This window comes from Schistocerca cancellata, chromosome 2 (assembly GCF_023864275.1).
Source record: "Schistocerca cancellata isolate TAMUIC-IGC-003103 chromosome 2, iqSchCanc2.1, whole genome shotgun sequence".
In the NCBI taxonomy this organism is placed as follows: domain Eukaryota; kingdom Metazoa; phylum Arthropoda; class Insecta; order Orthoptera; family Acrididae; genus Schistocerca; species Schistocerca cancellata.
In genome coordinates, this window is record NC_064627.1 from 47,678,805 (window position 1) to 47,699,113 (window position 20,309).

The following is a 20,309-nucleotide window of genomic DNA, read 5'->3' on the forward strand; positions in this document are numbered from 1 at the left end:
TTATATATAATGTATGTACTTTAATTCTCCTTCACAATATCATCTAGGATTTGAGCTATAGACTGATGAGTTCATAGTGACACCTAAGAAAAGAGTACGCACAAGCCCTACAGACATTTCTTAATTCAAAAATGATTTGTTGGGACCACTGGTGTAAAACTTTACCAAAATTTTGGCAAAGAAGTTTCTATTGTAATGACTTAAGAGCAACCATTTAATGCCATAATTAATATACAAAATTCCCCCTTCTCCTATGAGTTTATAGTAGGTTACTGGGACAATGTATCATCCTGTGATGATCTGTTGTATGAAAGGTCGTCACACAAAATCCTAGAAAACTTATGGACAATTTTGTTGCAGCGCTTTAGACTACTGGTAGTATGTAAGCCTGCCCTCAGTATATGCAAATAGTCTCTTCACAGCACAAACAGTGTCACTTGCATAGTGCTTTAAAGCCACTGGTACACTTTTGAATGCTTCCACTAATCATGGCAATGCCATCAAAGTGCATTGTCAACATTTGACAGTAAAAAGGGGAAAAACACTCCTTAAGTTACTATAAATTGGACTCTGTGGACAGTGTCTGGAAGAATGCCACAACGTCGGAGCATATTACGCTAGGAGAACGATGCAGTAGAAACACCCAACAACTTTTACCATCAGATTATATTTTATAAAACATGTTATGCCTGAAATGTTATTAGATATACTTCACAGCTGCAATTTTGGCATGTGTGCCATTTCCAAGTAAACTGTCACAGCAAACAAGCACTAAAAAAGCAACTCAATTGTAGTGGTACATTATGTTCTAATATCTTTGTAAAAGATGAAGTACTCTAATTTTTTTAGAAACAATCTCACCATGAAGTGTCAATGTATGTTTGATTACTATCTCGAGAGAGAAGTCCTCATCTCCAACGGTACATACATATGTACGAGAGTAAACAGGAGTTACAAAAGAGTACTTCGCTAAAAATGAGAATATTATGTCAACCAGGTATTTAAGCAGAATTCAACTCAGTGTATTACATACAAGGTGTAATGGGTATAAGTGCAGATACTTTTATGTGGTATCTAAATATGTACACACTTAAGTGTGTTCGTTGTTCTCTGTGTCGAACAGTCTTCCCACAAACACATCACAAATTTTATGACGTGATGCACTGCCGTAACTGCCCCACTGAGTGGACTGTGCCTGTCAGTATACACTCATTTTTTTTTGTGCCTGCTCTTAAACAACCGTCCTGCTGCCCCAGGAAAAATAAGCATTAATGGGTTACTCTTGTCACATGTACTTGGAGATACTAACCAATCTAAAAACATAACAGTTGTTATGACTTTAATACTTTGTCTGGAAGAAAATGATGTAAATACTGATATGTTGTTCAGTTACACCATCCTCGGTGACTGTTAGAAATATTTGCACTTACACCCATTACACCCTGTATACAAAGCAGTCGTCAGTCCAAAGATTGTTTTGAACACAACAGTGTTACAACACATTTCTTAAATTAACTATTCATATTGAATTCAATGTAAATACATTCCCTACAGATCAGTTGACAATTTTGCTCCATTTTCTTTTTGTGATCACTATACACTCTTCGTTTAACACACCATAAGGCTGGCAAGCCCCAACATATTTCCAATAATTGTCAAATGAACGTACATTCTGCTGATTTAAAATGCATTTCCACTTCTCCAGAAAACAATCACGCAAAATAGATAGTTCAGCTTACACGACTGTTCATCTTTATCAGCTCAATATTAGCCACAGCCAATAGAATCTAAGCAATTGGCTCAATAAAAATTTAATTTCAGTAGATCCATTAATGTATTTCACAACATTCAGTATTACCAACAGATCATTGATAATGTTGCACAATTTTATTGACAATCTAATGCGCCCCCCCAAACTTTCCCTTAGATGGAACTATTTGAGAAACCTGGTATTTTGATGAAATAAGGCTGATAAAATTTTAAAAAATGAGAACCTTTTTATATTCAGTGATTACTCCACTTTTAAATATTAACTAATAACACAGGAATCATAATAAAATAAAAATAATATTGTGCAGGGAAAACACCATGTCACTAATGATTTCTGTGTAGCACTTACTAACTTTCTGTTGATCACCATTCAGGAAACCCCGGTATAGGGGCCAATTAGAGTCCATTAGACAGCAGTAAAATTTTTCAGCCCTGTGGTGTGAGAAGGTTGGCAAGAGAACACCTGTAATGGACCTTGGAACAGTGCTGGTTCTCTTTGCCAATGAGTGCAAGATGGGCCAGATACCAATGTACTTTTCAGGCACACAGATCAGAGTGTAGCAAGGAGTTTGGTGGCTCATGTTTAAGGTTTCTGTCTTTTTTGGCCACCGTTCACCAGTATAGAGATTAATTTGAGGCAAGCAGTACTGGGATGGGATCCTCCAACTACTGACTGGCTCTAAAGTCAAAATTTCAGTGATGGATTCATCTTTTGAGACAATTATGCACAAGTGATTTACCTCTTGAGGGGTTTCGTCGAATAAGATGTTCCTCAAACTCTCTTCGCTCATCACATTGAAGCTGGCTAAATTTACCCCTGATTACTTGGATTTCAGGAAGTTGGCACCATTTTTACAAATCTGTTAAGACCATAGGACACTGTAATTAATATTAGATTGTAGTTATCATATTTTAGAGTATTCCACACTTTGAGTCTAATGTTCAGCAACCAGAGTGGCACAGTTATTCATTGCAAACAAATCTTCCATGTCATAGAATTTGTTCAGATTGTTATGGGCGAACAAGAGTTAAGATTCCTGCCTTGCCCGATATTCATAACACTCATCATCACTGATACTCCTCTTCCAATTAGTCTTGCACCTTGTCAGCCCCTGTTCTCAACCTGTTGAGGGTTTTTAGGTCCCATATTGGAGATGGCAGCCTGTAGTACCTTCTTATACTGTCCACAAATCTCCAGGAGATTTTGTTCTCTACAGTACAGTTCAACAGGCTTCTGCTGAACTTGAAACTGGAGTAGTTGCCTGCTGAACTTGAAATTGGAGTAGTTGTAAGTAGGAAATGTTTTCTAGATTTCAATCATGGTGGATAGGTGTAAGCTATCAACAATGGATGCCTTGGTTCTCTTTCTTGATTCTTTTTTTTCATTCTCTATTGTTACCTGTCTGCTTACATCTGGAGATGCTACTTCCATGAGTGGAAAGATCTGGTCGACTGGGATTGGTCTCGAGACACCCTGTGACAATGGCCTCTCACATTAAGAGCTACCTTATCTTGGTTAGCAGGTGCAGAGTTCTTCCAGACTAGTGCAGTGAAGTCCACAGCAGTGAAACACAGAGCAAGTGCGAATGTGCAGATGCTGGGCTGCGCTCCCAATGTGCTTTTTGTCAGCTTGCAGATGTGGTGGTTCCTGGTGCGTACCTTCTGTCTGGTGTCTACACATTGTTGTTGGTAGGCTAAGACACAATCAAACTTTAAGTATTGGGCCCATTCTGTTACATGAGCTCATAATGGATTTTGAGACCCAACTAAAGCCTCGTGTTGCTACTGGATGGAAAGAGCAAAATATTCTTGAAAGTATCTTCTTTAAATCTAATTTGTATTGGTGTGTAGTTTTCACTTTAGGAGATGCCTGACCAGGAGGTTAACTTCCCTCCTCTCTCTAATGGCCCAGTCAAATGTACATATGTGTGTGTGCATATTGCGGTGGGAGGGGGTGGGTGGGTGGGTTGGATACCATTTAGTTCTTGGAAGCACCTAGACATAAAAATAAAACAGCTCTACATACCCCAGCAATTCTGTAACTACAGTGCAACGTTAGTCCCAGACACGCTGCCTTCACCCCCCCCCCCCCCCTCCCCAAAACAGTATGTTTCAACCTAGCGATTTACATATTACTTTAATAGGTACCACATCATAAAGCTGACGATAAAGATAGAACTTTACCTTTGACAGCATAAAGAAATGGGAGTGCAATTTTCCCGCATTTCCATGGTTTGTTGTACAAGCACAAAAGTCAGGTGTACTAGATCATTTGGATGAAAATTAGAACTATTATATGTGGTTGTGGTGATCATAGTTGCTGCACTAAGACTTTAGATGTTCAAAAACAGTCTTCGCAACTACTAAAAACTGCATGTTTGTTCTACCATATGTTTCATTTCACATATTTAAAATTTCAGTGGCCTGAGATTACATTTAATGGTTTTTATTTTAGATCTAAAAGCAATTCATTTTAAAGCTACTGCAGTCTGATTTGTTTTTCCTTATATCCAAATGTCTCACCTTGTGTCCAATGCAATAATACATGGATAATGTGCATGTAGGTGTGATAAAAAATTGGATGAAAAAACCACACCTTAATAACCTAAACAGAACACTGTTTTTAGATTGAGAATGAAAATTTTTTAAATATGATTGATCAGAAAAAACTTAAAACACACACACACACACACACACACACACACACACACACAATTTTCTCCATTGTGCAAACCATCAATAATTTCTTTTGGATAGCAGCAGAATGTCTTACCGTTGTGTTTCTGATGAAATGATGGCAAAAGAAAGATAGGTAGATTAGAATATGTAATTATTTTTCATCACTGCCTTTTCAGTGAAATCAATCCAACATTAATCTAAAATGATTTGGAGAAACCTAAGTCACAACTGGCAATGTGATTTAAATCACGTTTCTGCTGAATTGGGAGTGTGTCACATTATTCAGCAATAGCTTTTGAGTATTTTCTGTAGTTTTTGAAAAACAAATCGAAAACAAAATACAATGCTTGTCCATTTTCAGGGAGGAAATGGGACTACGTACCTTCAAATGTTTCATAACATTCTCAAAGTTCGCTTCTCTGAAAGTTGTATACCTATTTCATATTTCTACAGGGGCCAGTACTGTGGGATGAACAGTAGACATACATTTTGTATTTCTTTCGAGTGTCTGATTAAAAACCTGCATTGCAATGTGTAGTTCCCTATTTGAGTCAAAGAACCTGACTTCCAATAAAATTGCAGTGTCGTCCTTTACTAAATTCCAATTGCATTCTTGTGAACATGCCTGTTACAGTCAATTCCATTGCAAGGTGCGTAAATAGAAAAAATTAATTAGTATGCTTACAAGTCGCATCTGTATGAAATAAGAATCAAGCCCTTTCCTGCTGGTGTGGAAGACCCACCTTGTATGAGGTGGAAGGGACTGTAATTTCTCTCCTCCCCCACTCTCTTGATGTTATCTTTCAGCCAAATTCTTTGCCCAGTGCATCACCCACAGATGAAAGTGCAATGCCATCTGTATTCTGTCATTATGGTTATGAATGTTACTTCTTCAGGCCAGCAAGGCTTTCATTCTTCACTTTCCTATTTCATTATTTTTTGGCCCCATTTTCATTAATGCTGTAAATCAGTGATAGACGGCAGTTAGTTCATGTAATTGTGCTGGTTTGATGGAAGGGTTGGAAAAGTTGTTACTTGATACAGGATGGAGCTGTGTGAAAAGTGTGTGTGTTCTGCAAAATACAAAGTAAAATGTAGTGAGATGAGATGCTCAGTATTTCAGTGGTACACAAAACAATGCAAAGCCAAGTGAATTATGTGGCAGGACAAATGCGGGCACACAACTTCCAGCAGGGGCCATTTTAATGTGGTACTACCATCAGATCATGACATCTACAATAACATCTTGTTTTTCAACTAACTGTTCATATCCTAAAAAGTTTGTCATAAAATTTCAAAACATGTAAACACACATGTATGTTCTTTACTAGGCATTTTCCACATTCCAGTTATCAAATCATATGCAGAATAGGCAGCAATATGTAGGGGAGCATACCATTCAGCACAAACTGTTGACATGGGGCACCACAAGACACTACACATGTATGTTCCCACGTGGATCCAATAATATCATCAATTATGACAGCAGTGGACACGGGGCAATTGAGACAGGACTGTGGAGCCTGGTTTGATGAATAGTTTGCTGCAACAAGTCATTGGTTGTGCCCAGACGTACTTGCCCGTGCAAATGGTTGCTCAAAACGTGCACCACTCCAGTCATAGGTGGTGGGGATAATATGTCAAGGGGTACATTCATTCGGGCTTCGAACCTTTGGTAGTACCTGAAGGCATCATGACAGCTGTGGACTACATGAACAATATTCTGAACCACTTGCATCCTCCCATGGTTGATGTCTTCCCCAGCAGGTATGGTATATTCCAGCAGGTTAACTGTTCATGTCACGAGCTAGAACTGTGCTAAAGTGGTATGAGAAACGTGGCAGTAAACTCTCACTGAGGTTTAAGTCAACAAATTCGCTTGACCAGAACGTAATGGAACACATCAGTCATGCTACTGGATGCCAACTCTGCACCCACAAACCACCAGCCTGTAATTTACGGGAATTAAATGACCTGTGCATAGCCATCTGGTGGCATGTACTTCCAGAAATGTACCAAGGAACAAGGAAATGTTGATTCTATACCATGTAGAATTGCTATTGTATTGCATTGCATTCGAAAGACATACCCACATGCTATTCAGCAAGATGTCATAATGTTATGGCTCACCAATGCACATGGCCTGTTGTACATTCCAGCTCACTAAAGTCATCCTACATTACATTACAAGTTAATGAAGGGCAATTACTTGCCAATTAAAGTCAATAAATTAATTTTGTAGCATATGTAATACAGAAAGGTTTGCAACCATACATTTGGAAATGAACCCTTTACTGCTAGTGACTTATGCTGGGTGCATAGTCAACGTGCCTCCAGCAGTGCTAAGGGTGTGTGTGTGTGTGTGTGTGTGTGTGTGTGTGCGCGGGCGGGCGCGCGCGCGCGAGATGATATATCATCATTTTCTTTGGGCCTTTGTCCCACTTCAATGCAGGGTCGGCCTTGTTACTATGGACTTGGCGATGTTAGTGTCGGAGGGTGGCCGGATGCCGCAGTTTCTAGAAATATTTGTGATACTGATGGCAGATGTGGTAGTTTGTCAACGTCATTGCATGCTTTGCATTGGTTCATTGTATTTGCAAATGTACAAACGCATGCTGTCTGATGAGGAAATAGAACATATTTTCATCAGAATTGGAAATGAAAGTGACCTTTCTTTTTCTGAAATTGAGGACACTGTCTCTCTTCACTTTCATCCTTTAACATCTCGGGGGGCCATGATGCAAATTTTCTCATTGCATACTTTTTCCTTTGAAAAGTATGATGGACAGTAATATTGAAGATAGTGTGCCCTCAGTGAAGAAGAAAAGTTTATGGAGATATTTCAGTGATACAGGAAGGAGCTGAATTCCAGGCTTTATCATTTTGATACAGGGAGTTAAGTGTGACTCTTATACGCCGGGTAAACCCTAGTGCACTAAAAGTTTATCAGGCACTGTTCAGAGGAACTGGTCTCAATTATTGTGGAAGACACTAATTGCTACTACATTGTTTAGAGTAGGTACAACTCTTTACGCGAAAACCCATTTGAAGGCCTGGAATGATACATGCAGAAACGTATTATTTCCTAGCCATAACTCTTCTCATGGGAATAACTAAAAAACTGTAATATTCTGAATATTGGTCAAATGATCCTCCCCTCAAAACTCCAATTATTGGTGAAATAATGTCTTGTGACTTCAAATGCTGCATTTTTACACTAACATTGTCTGCTGAAGATGATACGCTCTTCAAAATAATGTCATTGTTTTACACTTGGAAGGTTCTGATACGTGGTCACTCCATTCCAAGGAGTTTGCATTGATCCTACTGTTCAAGGGACCCTTGGCGTTCCATCTAAAAGACACTTTGGTATAAAAATATTTTTTCTGTGATTTTGATACAGGATTGATACTTAACTTTTTAGTTTGTACTGGTGCAAAGTGTGACATAGTAGAAAGTGAAGAGTATTTAGGAGTTACTGGCAATATAGTGACAACTGTTTTGCAACCTTATTTGGGACAAGGCACATGAACAATATTCTGAACCACTTGCATCCTCCCATGGTTGATGTCTTCCCCAGCAGGTATGGTATATTCCAGCAGGTTAACTGTTCATGTCACAAGCCAGAACTGTGCTAAAGTGGTATGAGAAACGTGGCAGTAAACTCTCACTGAGGTTTAAGTCAACAAATTCGCTTGACCAGAACGTAATGGAACACATCAGTCATGAAAGAGGAATAAATGCAGCAGGTACAGTTCACAAGAACAGGAAAGTTTCAACAAAAGTTGAAGCCAAATTGCAAAAACAAGTGATGGAATTTAGGCCAACACACACTGTACGGCTTTGAAGCAGCATGACAAAAAAGATGTATGTGTGTTGGCAACATGACATACAACTGAAATGAAATTAGCTGGGAAAACAGACCACCAAGTTAACTGAAACATTTAAACCAAAATGTGGGTTGATTATGAATCTACAGTTGCAGTGGACAAAAGCAACATGCTACTTAGATTAAAGGAATGTGATTGCAAAACCTTAAAATAGCCCAAAAAACACGTTCTCACTCCCATGTTATTTAAAATGTTCATAGTGGAAAGAATATTTCAACTCCTGAATTTCATCTTGGCCTCATTTGTGAAATGGTAGACACATAACACCAATAAAAGAACGCATCAGGAGGTCATCAATCAGATGAGGATTAGCCACTGCTGTTTGAAAAAGGCACTTTCCAAGCACTGGTGAATCATCAGTAAAACAGGATTGACCTGTAAGTAGCAAGCACACAATATGAAAGGAATCATGTTATTGTTGTAAACAATGTGACACTGGACTGCGTGTTGTGCCTTATTTCAAAACATATCACACACAACTTTCTGACGTGTATTTTTTTTTTGTAATGTTACCTACAGTTAGAAACTTCAATAATAAAGACTACTCAAAGCACAATTTATTTTAAGAATTTATTGTTGAGAATAAACATAAAAAAGCCTGCAATGATAATGGTTCTACACAGCAGGCACTGCAGAGCTCAGTGCCATATCACGTCCAGCACAATGAGCACTGCTGACCACACACAGATAGACCCACTTTTATGGCACACTCAGCAGTGAAAAGGGTAAGTGAGCAAAACTTCATTGTGCAAATGGCAGTTGCATGGTAATGGTGTATTATGTATATCACCACAAGGAACAGTGTTTCAGCAACAGCAATAAATTAAGCACATCAGTGAAAAGGTATAACATATATTGTAACTGTTGATATGACTTTACAAATGAATCAACTTATTTACATGAACATATCATCATATCCTGGAGGAGGTAAGTGATCGTGATCTGGCATGCCGAATCCGCCTCTGCTTGGACCACCTCGACCTCCTCGGCGGCCCAATCCAGGAGGACCAAAGGGATCAAACCTTGCTCCAGGTGGCACAGCACCTCTGTAAATTTATGGAAGATGGAATATCATTAGTTTCTCCATGTGCTGATTCTGCATCAGTTTGTACAATTAATGAAAAACTGCTCCAGTTGCTGGATAGAACTTCATTTAGTCACCTATCAGTTTCAACCTTTATATTAGGTCATTTCCAGTAGTTCTGAAAAGTGCCATGAATGTGAGAGATACATACACACTGTATATAATATAAAATGATAAAATAAGGTTTACCTAGGTAGAAGTACATACAGAGTATAAAATTCATGTTACACTCTGGAGAAGAAACATTCAAACGATAAAATTACATGTCAGTTGGATTTAAAATGTCACTTGTCCAATGATATTATGAGCCATATGAGTGTCTTAAGACACTATAATTTATTACATTACAAGTATTCTTTAGGTCTAAGATGATTTATGTTTTGACATATTTGGAAATTCAAAATTGTATGATTTACAAATAAAAGGCTAAAAACAATTTCTTATACCTAACAAAATTTTGAAATAGTTATAGTCAATGGGGAAATCCAAGTCACGTCTACACTTATCTCCTCTAATATGCAAAATTTGAAACACAGGAAAAGGCAGAGACTGTTACGGTAGCTTAGGCACATTGTGGACTGCTTACATAGCTTGATCACAAACATCTAGGTACAGCTGTACAGTTGCACAGTAACTTTAAGAAAGTTATCAATAATGGGCCAGTAGATGTCCACAAAACTGATGCTTTTACGTGTGCATTGCTCACTGAGCATCTACTCTTTGTATTTTTTCATATATGTTCATAGAGTACCACTTCTTCATTGTGTTAAGAATTACGAGGTTATTTTCATAGTAACTAAGTAATATGTAAAACTGATCCAAATAACACACATATCACTTTATTCATAAACCCCTGAACAATAATGGAAACAAGCCTCTCATGAATCCACACAGAACAACTGATGTGAGTGATGCAATTGGATCAACATAGAGAGAGAGAGTCTGTCATTGCTGTTCTGTGCATGTATAAGCATGAGTCATTGACAGATGGCACAACACAGACAATGCCATGGGCATACCTCCCACAGGTGGCCTCCGGCAGCTGGCCTGTGCTGATACAGTTGGCGACCAATTCATGAACACAGGCACAGTAAGACCACACTTGGTGCATTCACACTCTGACACGCTAGCAGCACGACACAGCACACCCTTCCTCATATGAAGTGGGCAGCCAGGCAATGGAGGTGATGCCAGCAGCCCAAAGAGGGAGACATCCATCAGATCCGGAGCATTGGCAGCCGGTGCCAACGGAGTGGAGGGACGATGTGTCAGCCGGGTACCGGAGCAATGGGCCGGAACGGGCGGGCACGCCCAAGGGTGCTGGGCCCGCGCGGCACCCTGTGACAGCTCTGCAGAGGATGGTGTCATCACCATCCCTGCGTCGTCAAAAGGCGTGTCCCAGCACAGAGAACAGGGGGCTGGACCCATCAGCAATGGTGGCTGAGGCAATGGTGGCAGGTGGAGGTGGCCCAATTGGAACAGCAGACTGCGTCAAAGGACCCGAAGCCAGAGACAGAGTGCCTGGCACCGGGAAGCTGGAACCCCACGGTGCCACATGTGGAGGAGGTGGGTGACGAGGAGCTTGAAGCAGGCTGCGGGAGGGCAGACTGCGATGACGCGGGCCAAACCCGTGAACTGATAGCTTCCAGCGGTGAGCGGGGGCGCAACTGATCGAAGCGGCATGCCAAAAGCTCATTGGCTGTAGGGGTGTCGCAAATAAAACAGTGGGCGATCAAACCCTCATGCCCACACCAGCTATCACAGTGTGGTGAAGAAAACGGAGAAGGGCATCATCTGGAGAACAATCTACATTAAACTTTTTCATTTGGGACTTGAAAATACACACTAGTCGTCCTGCCTCACCACTTGATCGAGAGTGGAGAAGGAGGAGACTAGTGTTTAACGTCCCATTGACAATGAGGTCATTAGAGACGGAGCGCAAGCTCGGGGGTGGGAAGGATGGGGAAGGAAATCGGCCGTGCCCTTTCAAAGGAACCATCCCGGCAGTTGCCTGAAGCGATTTAGGGAAATCATGGAAAACCTAAATCAGCATGGCAAGAGACGGGATTGAACCGTCGTCCTCCCGAATGCGAGTCCAGTGATCGAGAGTGGAATGGTGATGCAGTAACATGATGAATGCAGTGGTGGGAAAAATGAACTGCGGTCCGTTAACGAAAACTAAAATACAAGGCAACCCTTCAACAGAAAAATCCCTCAAAAGCATATGAATTCTGACCTCAGATGACATTGATGCATACTGGAGAATGTAAGGAAACTGGGAAAATGCTTGCACAATCGAGAATTAACAGAAATTAAAGAAGGGACCTGCAAAGTCTACATGACTGCATTCCCATGCCTGGAGGGAAGCGGACAGAGGGACCAGGGACACCCTGGGAGCTGCCTGTTGGGCACACTGCTCACAAGCCATGACAAAATGGATGATTTTGCCATCAATCCCTGGCCGGAAGAGATATCTCCTAGCTAACAGTTTAGTGCACACAACTCCCCAATGGTCCTGGTAGAGAAGGTATAGAACATCATGCTGTAAGGCAGTGGGTGACTACTCTGGGAGAGAGGTCTCCCGTGGGCATTAGCAAAACACCATCAAAAACAGAGAGGCAATACAATAAGGAAAAATAGTTGCACAGGGGGTCTGAAGCCTGACCTTGCAGTTTATCTGACTGAACCATCTGGCAGAGAACTGGGCCTGTGGACACGGCAGCTGCTATGAGTGAACTCCTAATTGGAAAAACCTCGACCACAGCCCGCGTTTCAATAGAAAGATGGAAGCAAAGCAATTCTTCATGATCAAAGTCACAATACGGATCCACAGGGAGGTTGGACAACGCATCTGCATTGGCATGTTTAGCCATAGGCCAAAAATGAATTTTTTAATTGAGCAAGACAAGAACAGCACCCAGCATTGTATATGTCTCGCTTTTCTGTGAGAGTTAATCAAGGAAACCAAGGGTTTATTGTCAGTAATAAGGGTGAAACATGGAGGGGGGTGGGGGGGGGGGAGAAAAAAGAAAAAGAAAGAAAGAAAAAAAGAAAGAAAGAAAGAAAGAAAAAAAAAGAAAGAAAGAAAAAAAAAACACCATGAAATTTACAGAGAGCATAGACTGCAGCAAGAGCCTCTTTTTTCCCCCCACCTGAGGGTGACACTGCTGGGCCAGAGTGAATGATTTACAGGCATAAGCAACAGTTCGTTCAGTCATCGGCATATCGGTGCACTTCTGCGCTGAGGCCATACTATGAGGCATCAGTTGCCAGTTGGTCCAGTGAGAACATAGTTAAACAAGGAGCCGAGAAGAGTTTGGATTTCAACATTTGAAAAGCTCATTCGCTGTCCAGGCTCCAGCAATAAGATACATTCTTGTGTAACAAGGAATGAAACGGGTGGCCAATGTGGCTGCCCCCAGCAGGAATTTATGTTAGTAGGCTATCTTCCCTACGCAGGCCTGAAGCTCCTTCATGGATGAGGGGAGAGGCATAGTCATTACAGCGGAGATGTGATCTTGCAGACGGTGAACCCCATCTCGCAAGACCTCGAACCTCAAGTTAACAATAGAGGGTTGAGAACACAGATTTTTTGAGGTTACACCATAAGCCTGAGGACTCTATGACAGCAATATCATCCAGATAATTAATGCAACCCAGGAATCGAGTTCCACAAAAAATGTATTCAGTGCAAAAGAGTATCATGGTTTGACATGGAAAATGTTACTACTGTGAAGTTAAAGCAAAAAACAGAAACAAAATCACCACAAGATCAAAATCTAGTGAAAAACTGTGGCAAATGTAAATTCAATGACATCAATATGTAAAAACTGCAATGACTTTTGTCTCATTTTAACTACAAAAAACAGTGACATCCACTTAAAAGGACTGTAGCCTTATTAGAGAAACAGTTGCAACATCTTGGTTGTAAAACTCAACCTTAAAGAAAGATCGGCTACCAATGACATAAACAAAAGAAGAACAACTGTGGAAACCAGCGCAAAACTTGGAAATATAAAAGTATGGGCATCAAATAGCCATAATGACAAACATGATTCTGCAAACAATGTCACTCAGAAACATATGAGTCCTGATAATAATTACAAACAACTACAGCCGTGCACTGTAAATTTTTCGTACATGCCACATTGTAAACAAAGTAATGTGATTTTAAAAAAATCAGTTGACTGACCTCAAGTGTGCAAAAAAGAACAAAAAGTCTTAATTTTTGCCAATAATCATGGATGTCAGATGGCAGAAAAGGTGGCAGATACAAAAACTACTTTGTCAAACCAGGAGCAGGCATTGCAGAAAGGACAAAAACAGTGCTGAGATCATGTGGAAACTTTGACTCAAAGACTGTGTCATAATTTGTGCAGGTGCAAATGATATCGCCAGAGATAAAGGTAGTGAACTCATCACTGTTCTTGAAAGTGTGCTACCCAAATTAGGCAACACAAATGTAGCTGTCGTAAATCAACAACACAGATATGACCAACCTCCTTGGTTATGTGTAAATAAACTAATGGGAAGAGTAAACAAAGGGATAGATGAAGTATACATAAAATTTCTGTATGTGAACTTAATAAATGTAAGCATGTTAGACAGGTCCATGCATACCAGCCATGGCCTTCATTTAAATCACAGTGGGAAACAATTTTTGGTTCAAGAAATCGGTTGTTTAGCAAATTTGAGTCATAACAGGCAGTCCAAAGTACCTTGGACAAACGGGTCATAAAGAAAGATGTGATGGCTTATAAAAGGGCAAAAGACATTTTTTTAGGGAAGTAGACTGTATCACAAAAAAATGCACACCAGAATGTGCAGTCATTAACAAACAAAGTTGATGAAATAAGTATACTCCTCAATAGTGAATGGAAGGATGTTTCAGTTTTATACTTTAGTGAGCACTGTTTATAAAATGAGTATTTTCTATCCTTAAAAATATTGCATTTTAACCTTGCAAACTGCTTTTGTAGAATGGAATCAAAACATGGGGGAACTTGCATATATGTAAAAGCTAATGTAGATTATAAGAATATAGCCTCTTGTTTGCAAACTAGGGTGTGAAAGAGATTTTCAAATCTCAGCTGTTGAGTTAACGTCTGAAAAAACTATTATTTTATGTGTGTATAGATATCCTGTTAGCAACATAAGTGTTTTTTTTTTCAAAAATGTTGCTTTAGGCAAACTCAAGACAACTGGGAAAACAGTGGTACTGTGTGGAGATTTTAATATTGACTTTCTGAGTCACGTCCTTCACAGGGAAAAGTTCTTGACTGATTGACTGATTAACTGAGAGAGTATGGGACCAAACGACAAGGTCATCTGTCCCGAGATTCCAAAGGGGGTTACATAAGAAAGAGCCTGCTAAAAGTGAACAGTTTCAGTCAGAGGAGTCAAATTTTAAAAGAATGAACATTAAACACACACAGTATACGCATAAAGATGAGACCAAATCTAAAAACTGGAAAAAAGGGTTGGGGCGGTCATGGGGTCACAGACCGTGAAGACTGCAAAAGGAGTCCCAATCACAACCAACCCGCCCCTGCTGCAAGTCTAAAGGAGAAACTTACATCTGGAAATAAAAACCACTTTCATGGAGGAAACCAAGGACCAGGTCTACCATCCATGGATCGTCCACTAATATTAAATTTAAAGAAGCAGGAAGACTATACTTAGCATGAAGGCTTGAAAGAAGGGGACATGCCATCAATATGCGAGATATCGTCAGTCTGGCACCACAACCACACTGTGGGGTGGGTCATTATGTAGGAGGAAACAATGGGTGAGTCGGGTATGGCCAATGTGGAAACGACATAAAACAGTGGACTCCTCCTGAGAGGGGTGGAAACAAGGGCACCAAACTGCAGTAGACTCCTTGACTTTGCAGTGTTTATTACTGTGAGCAGTAGCACTCCAGATGGCATTCCACTGTTGGGCAAAGAGAGATTTGACGTAGATCCACAAATCCATGGCTGGAATTGTGAAAGGAAAAGGGGGCTAAGTATCTGCTTCTCTAGCCAAACGGTCAGCCAATTCATTCCCTGGGTTTCCCACATGACTCGGGACCCAGAGAAAGACAACTGAACAGGCGGCATGCTCAAGGGCAGATAGAAGGTCATGGATGACAGAGACCAAGGGGTGACAAGTGTAGCATCGATCGATAGCCTGAAGGCTGCTCATGGAGTCGGAACAAATTAAAGCATTATGGAGAGAGGCCCGAGAAACAAAAGGAGGGCCCTGTAAATGGCTAGAAGCTCTGCTGTAAATACAATACATGATCCTGGCAACAAATGGTGCTTGAAGCTGGTAGGAGATGTGAAAGTGTATCCCACCTTATCAGTAGTCTTAGAGCAATCAGTGTAAAGGATGGTGGCACCCTGGAATTCTGCAAGGATGGCACATACAAGATGCCGGTAAACCATAGGAGCAACAGAGACCTTACCACCCTGGAAAGCGTGGTCCTAATCCATGCTCTAGGGACCATCCACGAGGGGGGGGGGGGGGGGGAGTTACGGGAGGAAAGACACGGGGTGCAGTTCAGTGAGTGCGGATGGAGATCCCGGCAGAGGGTAGTGAGACGCATGCCGACCGGCAATTCCACCCGAGGGCGGGTGTTAGAAGGGAGACATGCCTCATTGGCGAAGAGCACAGGGTATACAGGATGGTCAGGGAACTGGCGAATGGCGACTGCGTAAGAAACAAGGAGTTGGCTCCATCGGATGTGTGTAGGGGGAATCCCTGCTTCTGTGAAGAGACTATCAACAAGACTAGTGTGAAAGGCACCAATAGCCAGACGCACCCACACTGATGGACTGGGTCAAGGAGTTTCAACGTGGAAGGAGTTCCTGAGCCATAAACCTGACTACCATAATCGAGTCTGGACAAAACCAGAGCACAGTAAATATGGAGAAGAGTGGAACAGTCTGCACGCCAAGATGTGTGGGCCAGGAGGTGGAGAGTATTAAGCTTCTGAATGCATGTAGTCTTTAGGTGATGAATGTGGAGCAGCCATGTCAGCCTGTTATAAAAAAATAAGGCCCAAGAAACGGGACTGTGTTACAACATCAAGGAGCTGATTGCCCAAATAAAGTTATGGATCAGGGTGTACTGTGGGTCGACCACAAAAATGCATAACCCGCATTTTGGAGGAGGTAAACAGGAAGCCATGGATGGTGGCCCACGTAGAGGCCCGTCGGATGGCGCCTTGGAGCTGGTGCTCAGGAGACGCTATTGAGGGGGAGCTGCACCAGATGCAAAAATCATCAACGTACAACGCCAGGGTAACCAGAGGCCCAACAGAGGTCACAAGCCCATCTATGGCAATGAGGAAGAGCATGACACTTAGCACAGAACCCTGTGGGATACCATTCTCCTGAATCTGAGGGGTGATGAGTGAAGTGCCAACTTGAACCCGGAAGAGCCGCTAAGATAAAAACTCATGGATAAAAATTGGAAGGGGACCACGGAAGCCCCAGTCATGGAGGGTAAATAAAATGTGATGGCACCAAGCCATGTCATATGCCTTATGTAGGTCAAAGAACACTGCTACAAAGTGCCGGTGGTGAGTAAAAGCCTGTCAGATAACTAATTCCAATTGGAGTAAATGGTCAGTTGGAGATCATGCCCAGTAGTCACACCGATATGGTGACAGAAGGCCCCGAGATTTGAGTATTCAACATAATCTGGAGTTGACCATCCCTTCAAGTAGTTTACAAAGCACATTTGTAAGGTTAATGGGGCAGTAGCTGTTGAGAGATGTGAGATTTTCCCAGGTTTAAGGATGGGTATAACTATACTGTCTCGCCATTGTGACGGAAAAGCACCCGTGAGCCAGGTGTGATTGAAGACCCTAAGGAGCTGTTGCCTCTGAGGAACGTCCAAGTGTTGAATCATCTGATTGTGAATGGAGTCTGGCCCTGTGGCTGTGTCTCATGAAGAGCTAAGAGCCTGCACCAATTCCCATTCAGTGAAAGGAGTATTGTAAGGCTCAACGTGGTGCAGGATGAAATGGAGTGGGGTCTGTTCAACTCTGCATTTCTGCTGGAGAAAGGCAGGAGGATAGGAAGCGGACGATGATGCCATCACAAAATGTGTCACAAGGTGTTCTGTGAGGACCAATGGATCAGTGCACAGAGCTCCTTGGACGTTCAGACCATGGACAGTTGACTGTTGCTGACGGCCCAGAATGCTATGGACCTTCAACCAAACCTGCGATAAAGAGGCATATGTCCCCAGGGAGGAAACATAGCGCTCCCAGCATTCCTTTTTATTCTGATTAATAATGTAACAAGCCTTAGCATGAAGATGCTTTAAAAGTGAGGAGGTTGGTCTGGGAGGGATGTCGCTTAAATTGCTGCAGCGCCTGCCGGTGGTCCTGGACAGCGACTGAGATGTCCTTGGTCCACCACAGTACCGGCCGATGATGAGGGGGCCCTGTGGATTAGGGGACAGCAGTGCCAGCAGCACGAAGAAGAGCAGCAGAGATGCCTTGCATGACTACATCAATGGAATTCGAGAGGGAGGTGTCAAAGCGGACAGCTTACATGTATAAAGGCCAATCCCGTCTCCGGCCATCCTGATTTAGGTTTTCCGTGATTTCCCTAAATCGCTTCAGGCAAATGCCGGGATGGTTCCTTTGAAAGGGCACGGCCGATTTCCTTCCTCATCCTTTCCTCACCCGAGCTTGCGCTCCGTCTCTAATGACCTCGTTGTCGACGGGACGTTAAACACTAATATCCTCCTGTATAAAGGCCAATTGGCCCTGCAGAATGCCCAACGTGGGGGCCTATCTGCCTGGTGGCAGCAGGGGAACAATAGTGTCACTGGGAAGTGGTCACTGTCACAAAGGTCATCACAGGATGACCAATGTAGGGAAGCCACGAGGGCAGGGGTGGAGATCACGAGATCAATAGCAGAGAAGGTGCCATGAGCGGCACTGAAGTGGGTAGGGGAACCATCGCTGAGGAGACACAAACTGAAGTCCGTAATAAGTTGGTCGATGAGAATGCCCCGAGCCGTTGATGTAACACTCCCCCACAGTGGCTGGTGGGCACTGAAATCCCCAAGAAGGACAAATGGGGACGGGAGTTGCTGAAGTAAGGTAGATAGTGCAAAATAAGCAAGTGGCCTACCCGGGGGGAGATAGACCTTGCAAATGGTGATTGCCGGAGTCGTTTGCACTCTAACTGCTATCACTTCCAAGGTGGTACATAGGGGGATCCAGTCACTAAGGACATCGGAGCAAACCAAAGTGCAGACCCCACCAGATGCTATCCCAGGGCCGACAGAATGCCCGATAACCACGTAAAATGGGAGAATGGTCATCACAGAAATGCGTTTCTTGGAGAACAAGAAAGAACACAGAATAAGAGGAGACAAGGCATTGCATTTCCGGTAGGTGATGATAGCAGCCGTTGCAGTTCCACTGGATGATTGTGCAGCGTGAGTACAAGGTAGGTATGAATGAGCTGAGGAGGAGGTCAGGTCACTTGGTCAGTAGTTGTCACCAACAAGGATGGGGTGACATCCATAAATAAGATGTCACACTCAGGTTGCGAGAAGGGAGTTGGCACCTCCAGAGGCACCAGAGTCACCTTCGCTTGGGATTTATGTTTCTTCTTCTTCTCTTTCTGAGGTGGACAGGACACAGGGGGAGTACAGGTGTCTGCAACATCGGGAACTGAAAGAGAACGGGCGACCTTGGGGCCCACTGATGGTGCACCTCGTGGCCGAGTGGTGGTAACAGTCTTCTGGCCTGATAGACGCTGGGGAGAGGGTTCCTGGGAGGGAGCCCGATTACCGGCAGATGCCAAAGAAGGGGGGCACTTCTTCGGCTGGGGTGGAAGGGGCGACACCCTGACAAAAGGTCGTGGAAACGGCAGGAGAGGTGGAGGGGAGAGTGGGGTGGGGCTGGGGTAAGGATGAGGGAGTAGGAGGAGGAGGAGGAGGAGGAAAGGAAGTAACAGAGGCAAAAGTTGTAGATAGTGACACTGGATGAAGTCTCTCATACTTTTGGCGAGCCTCAGTGTAAGACAGGCGATTGAGGGACTTGTATTCTTGTATCTTCTTTTCTCTCTTGTAAGTTGGGCAATCCGGTGAGCGAGGGGAGTGGCGGCCAGCACAATTTGCACACACAGGCGGTGGAACACAAGGAGTTCCCTCATGGATGAGGTGGCCACAGTTACCACATAAAGGGTCCACCGTACAGTGGGAAGACATATGCCCAAAACGCAAGCACCGAAAGCACTGGATAGGTGGAGGGATGTACGGCTTCACGTCACATCTGTAGCACATAACCTTGTCCTTCTCTGGGAGGGTATCTGCCTAGAAAGACAGGATGAAGGTGTTAGTATCGGTGTGGTTATCTTTGCGACCCTTCTGCACACGTCGAACAAAATGAACGCCATGCCGCTCCAGATTAGCCCGGAGTTCCTCGCCAGTTTGCAGGGTGAAGTCCCTATGAAAAATGACTCCCTGGACTGTATTCAGAGATAGACACTGGGATGTTGCCAAGACGATCACAGGCACAAAGAGCTGCGGACTGGCTGGCAGAAGCAGCTTTGATCAACAGGGAGCCTGACCACATCTTACTAATGGTCTCCACTTCACCAAACTTGTCCTCAATATTTTCCACGAAAAACAATGGCTTTGTGGTGAATGAGTCCCCATCCGTCGTAGTACAGACGAGGTAACGGGGAAAAGATGGCAAGCCTGGCCCTTCTCCTATGGGGTAGCCAGGGAAGGGAAGGGAAGGGAATGGAAGGCTGCTGGGGCATACAAGACAGCATTTCAGGATCCTTCACCATTCGAAGAGACGGCTGTGTGAGAACAGCCAGATTTTTGCAGCTTGATATGCTTCATGTCCAAGCATCCGCCCTGAT

At 42.8% G+C, this 20,309-nt stretch overlaps 1 protein-coding gene across 1 annotated transcript in view; it reads right to left on the reverse strand.

The window, feature by feature from the left end:
• Positions 1-9,175: 9,175 nt before the first annotated feature.
• LOC126161320 (proteasome inhibitor PI31 subunit) overlaps positions 9,176-20,309 on the reverse strand; it is a 111,920-nt gene continuing 100,786 nt past the window's right edge. Inside the window, exon 5 of the mRNA XM_049917072.1 lies at positions 9,176-9,385. Coding sequence (XP_049773029.1) covers positions 9,235-9,385 — 151 coding nt within the window. The 3' untranslated portion in view covers positions 9,176-9,234. The remainder of the gene's footprint in view (positions 9,386-20,309) is intronic.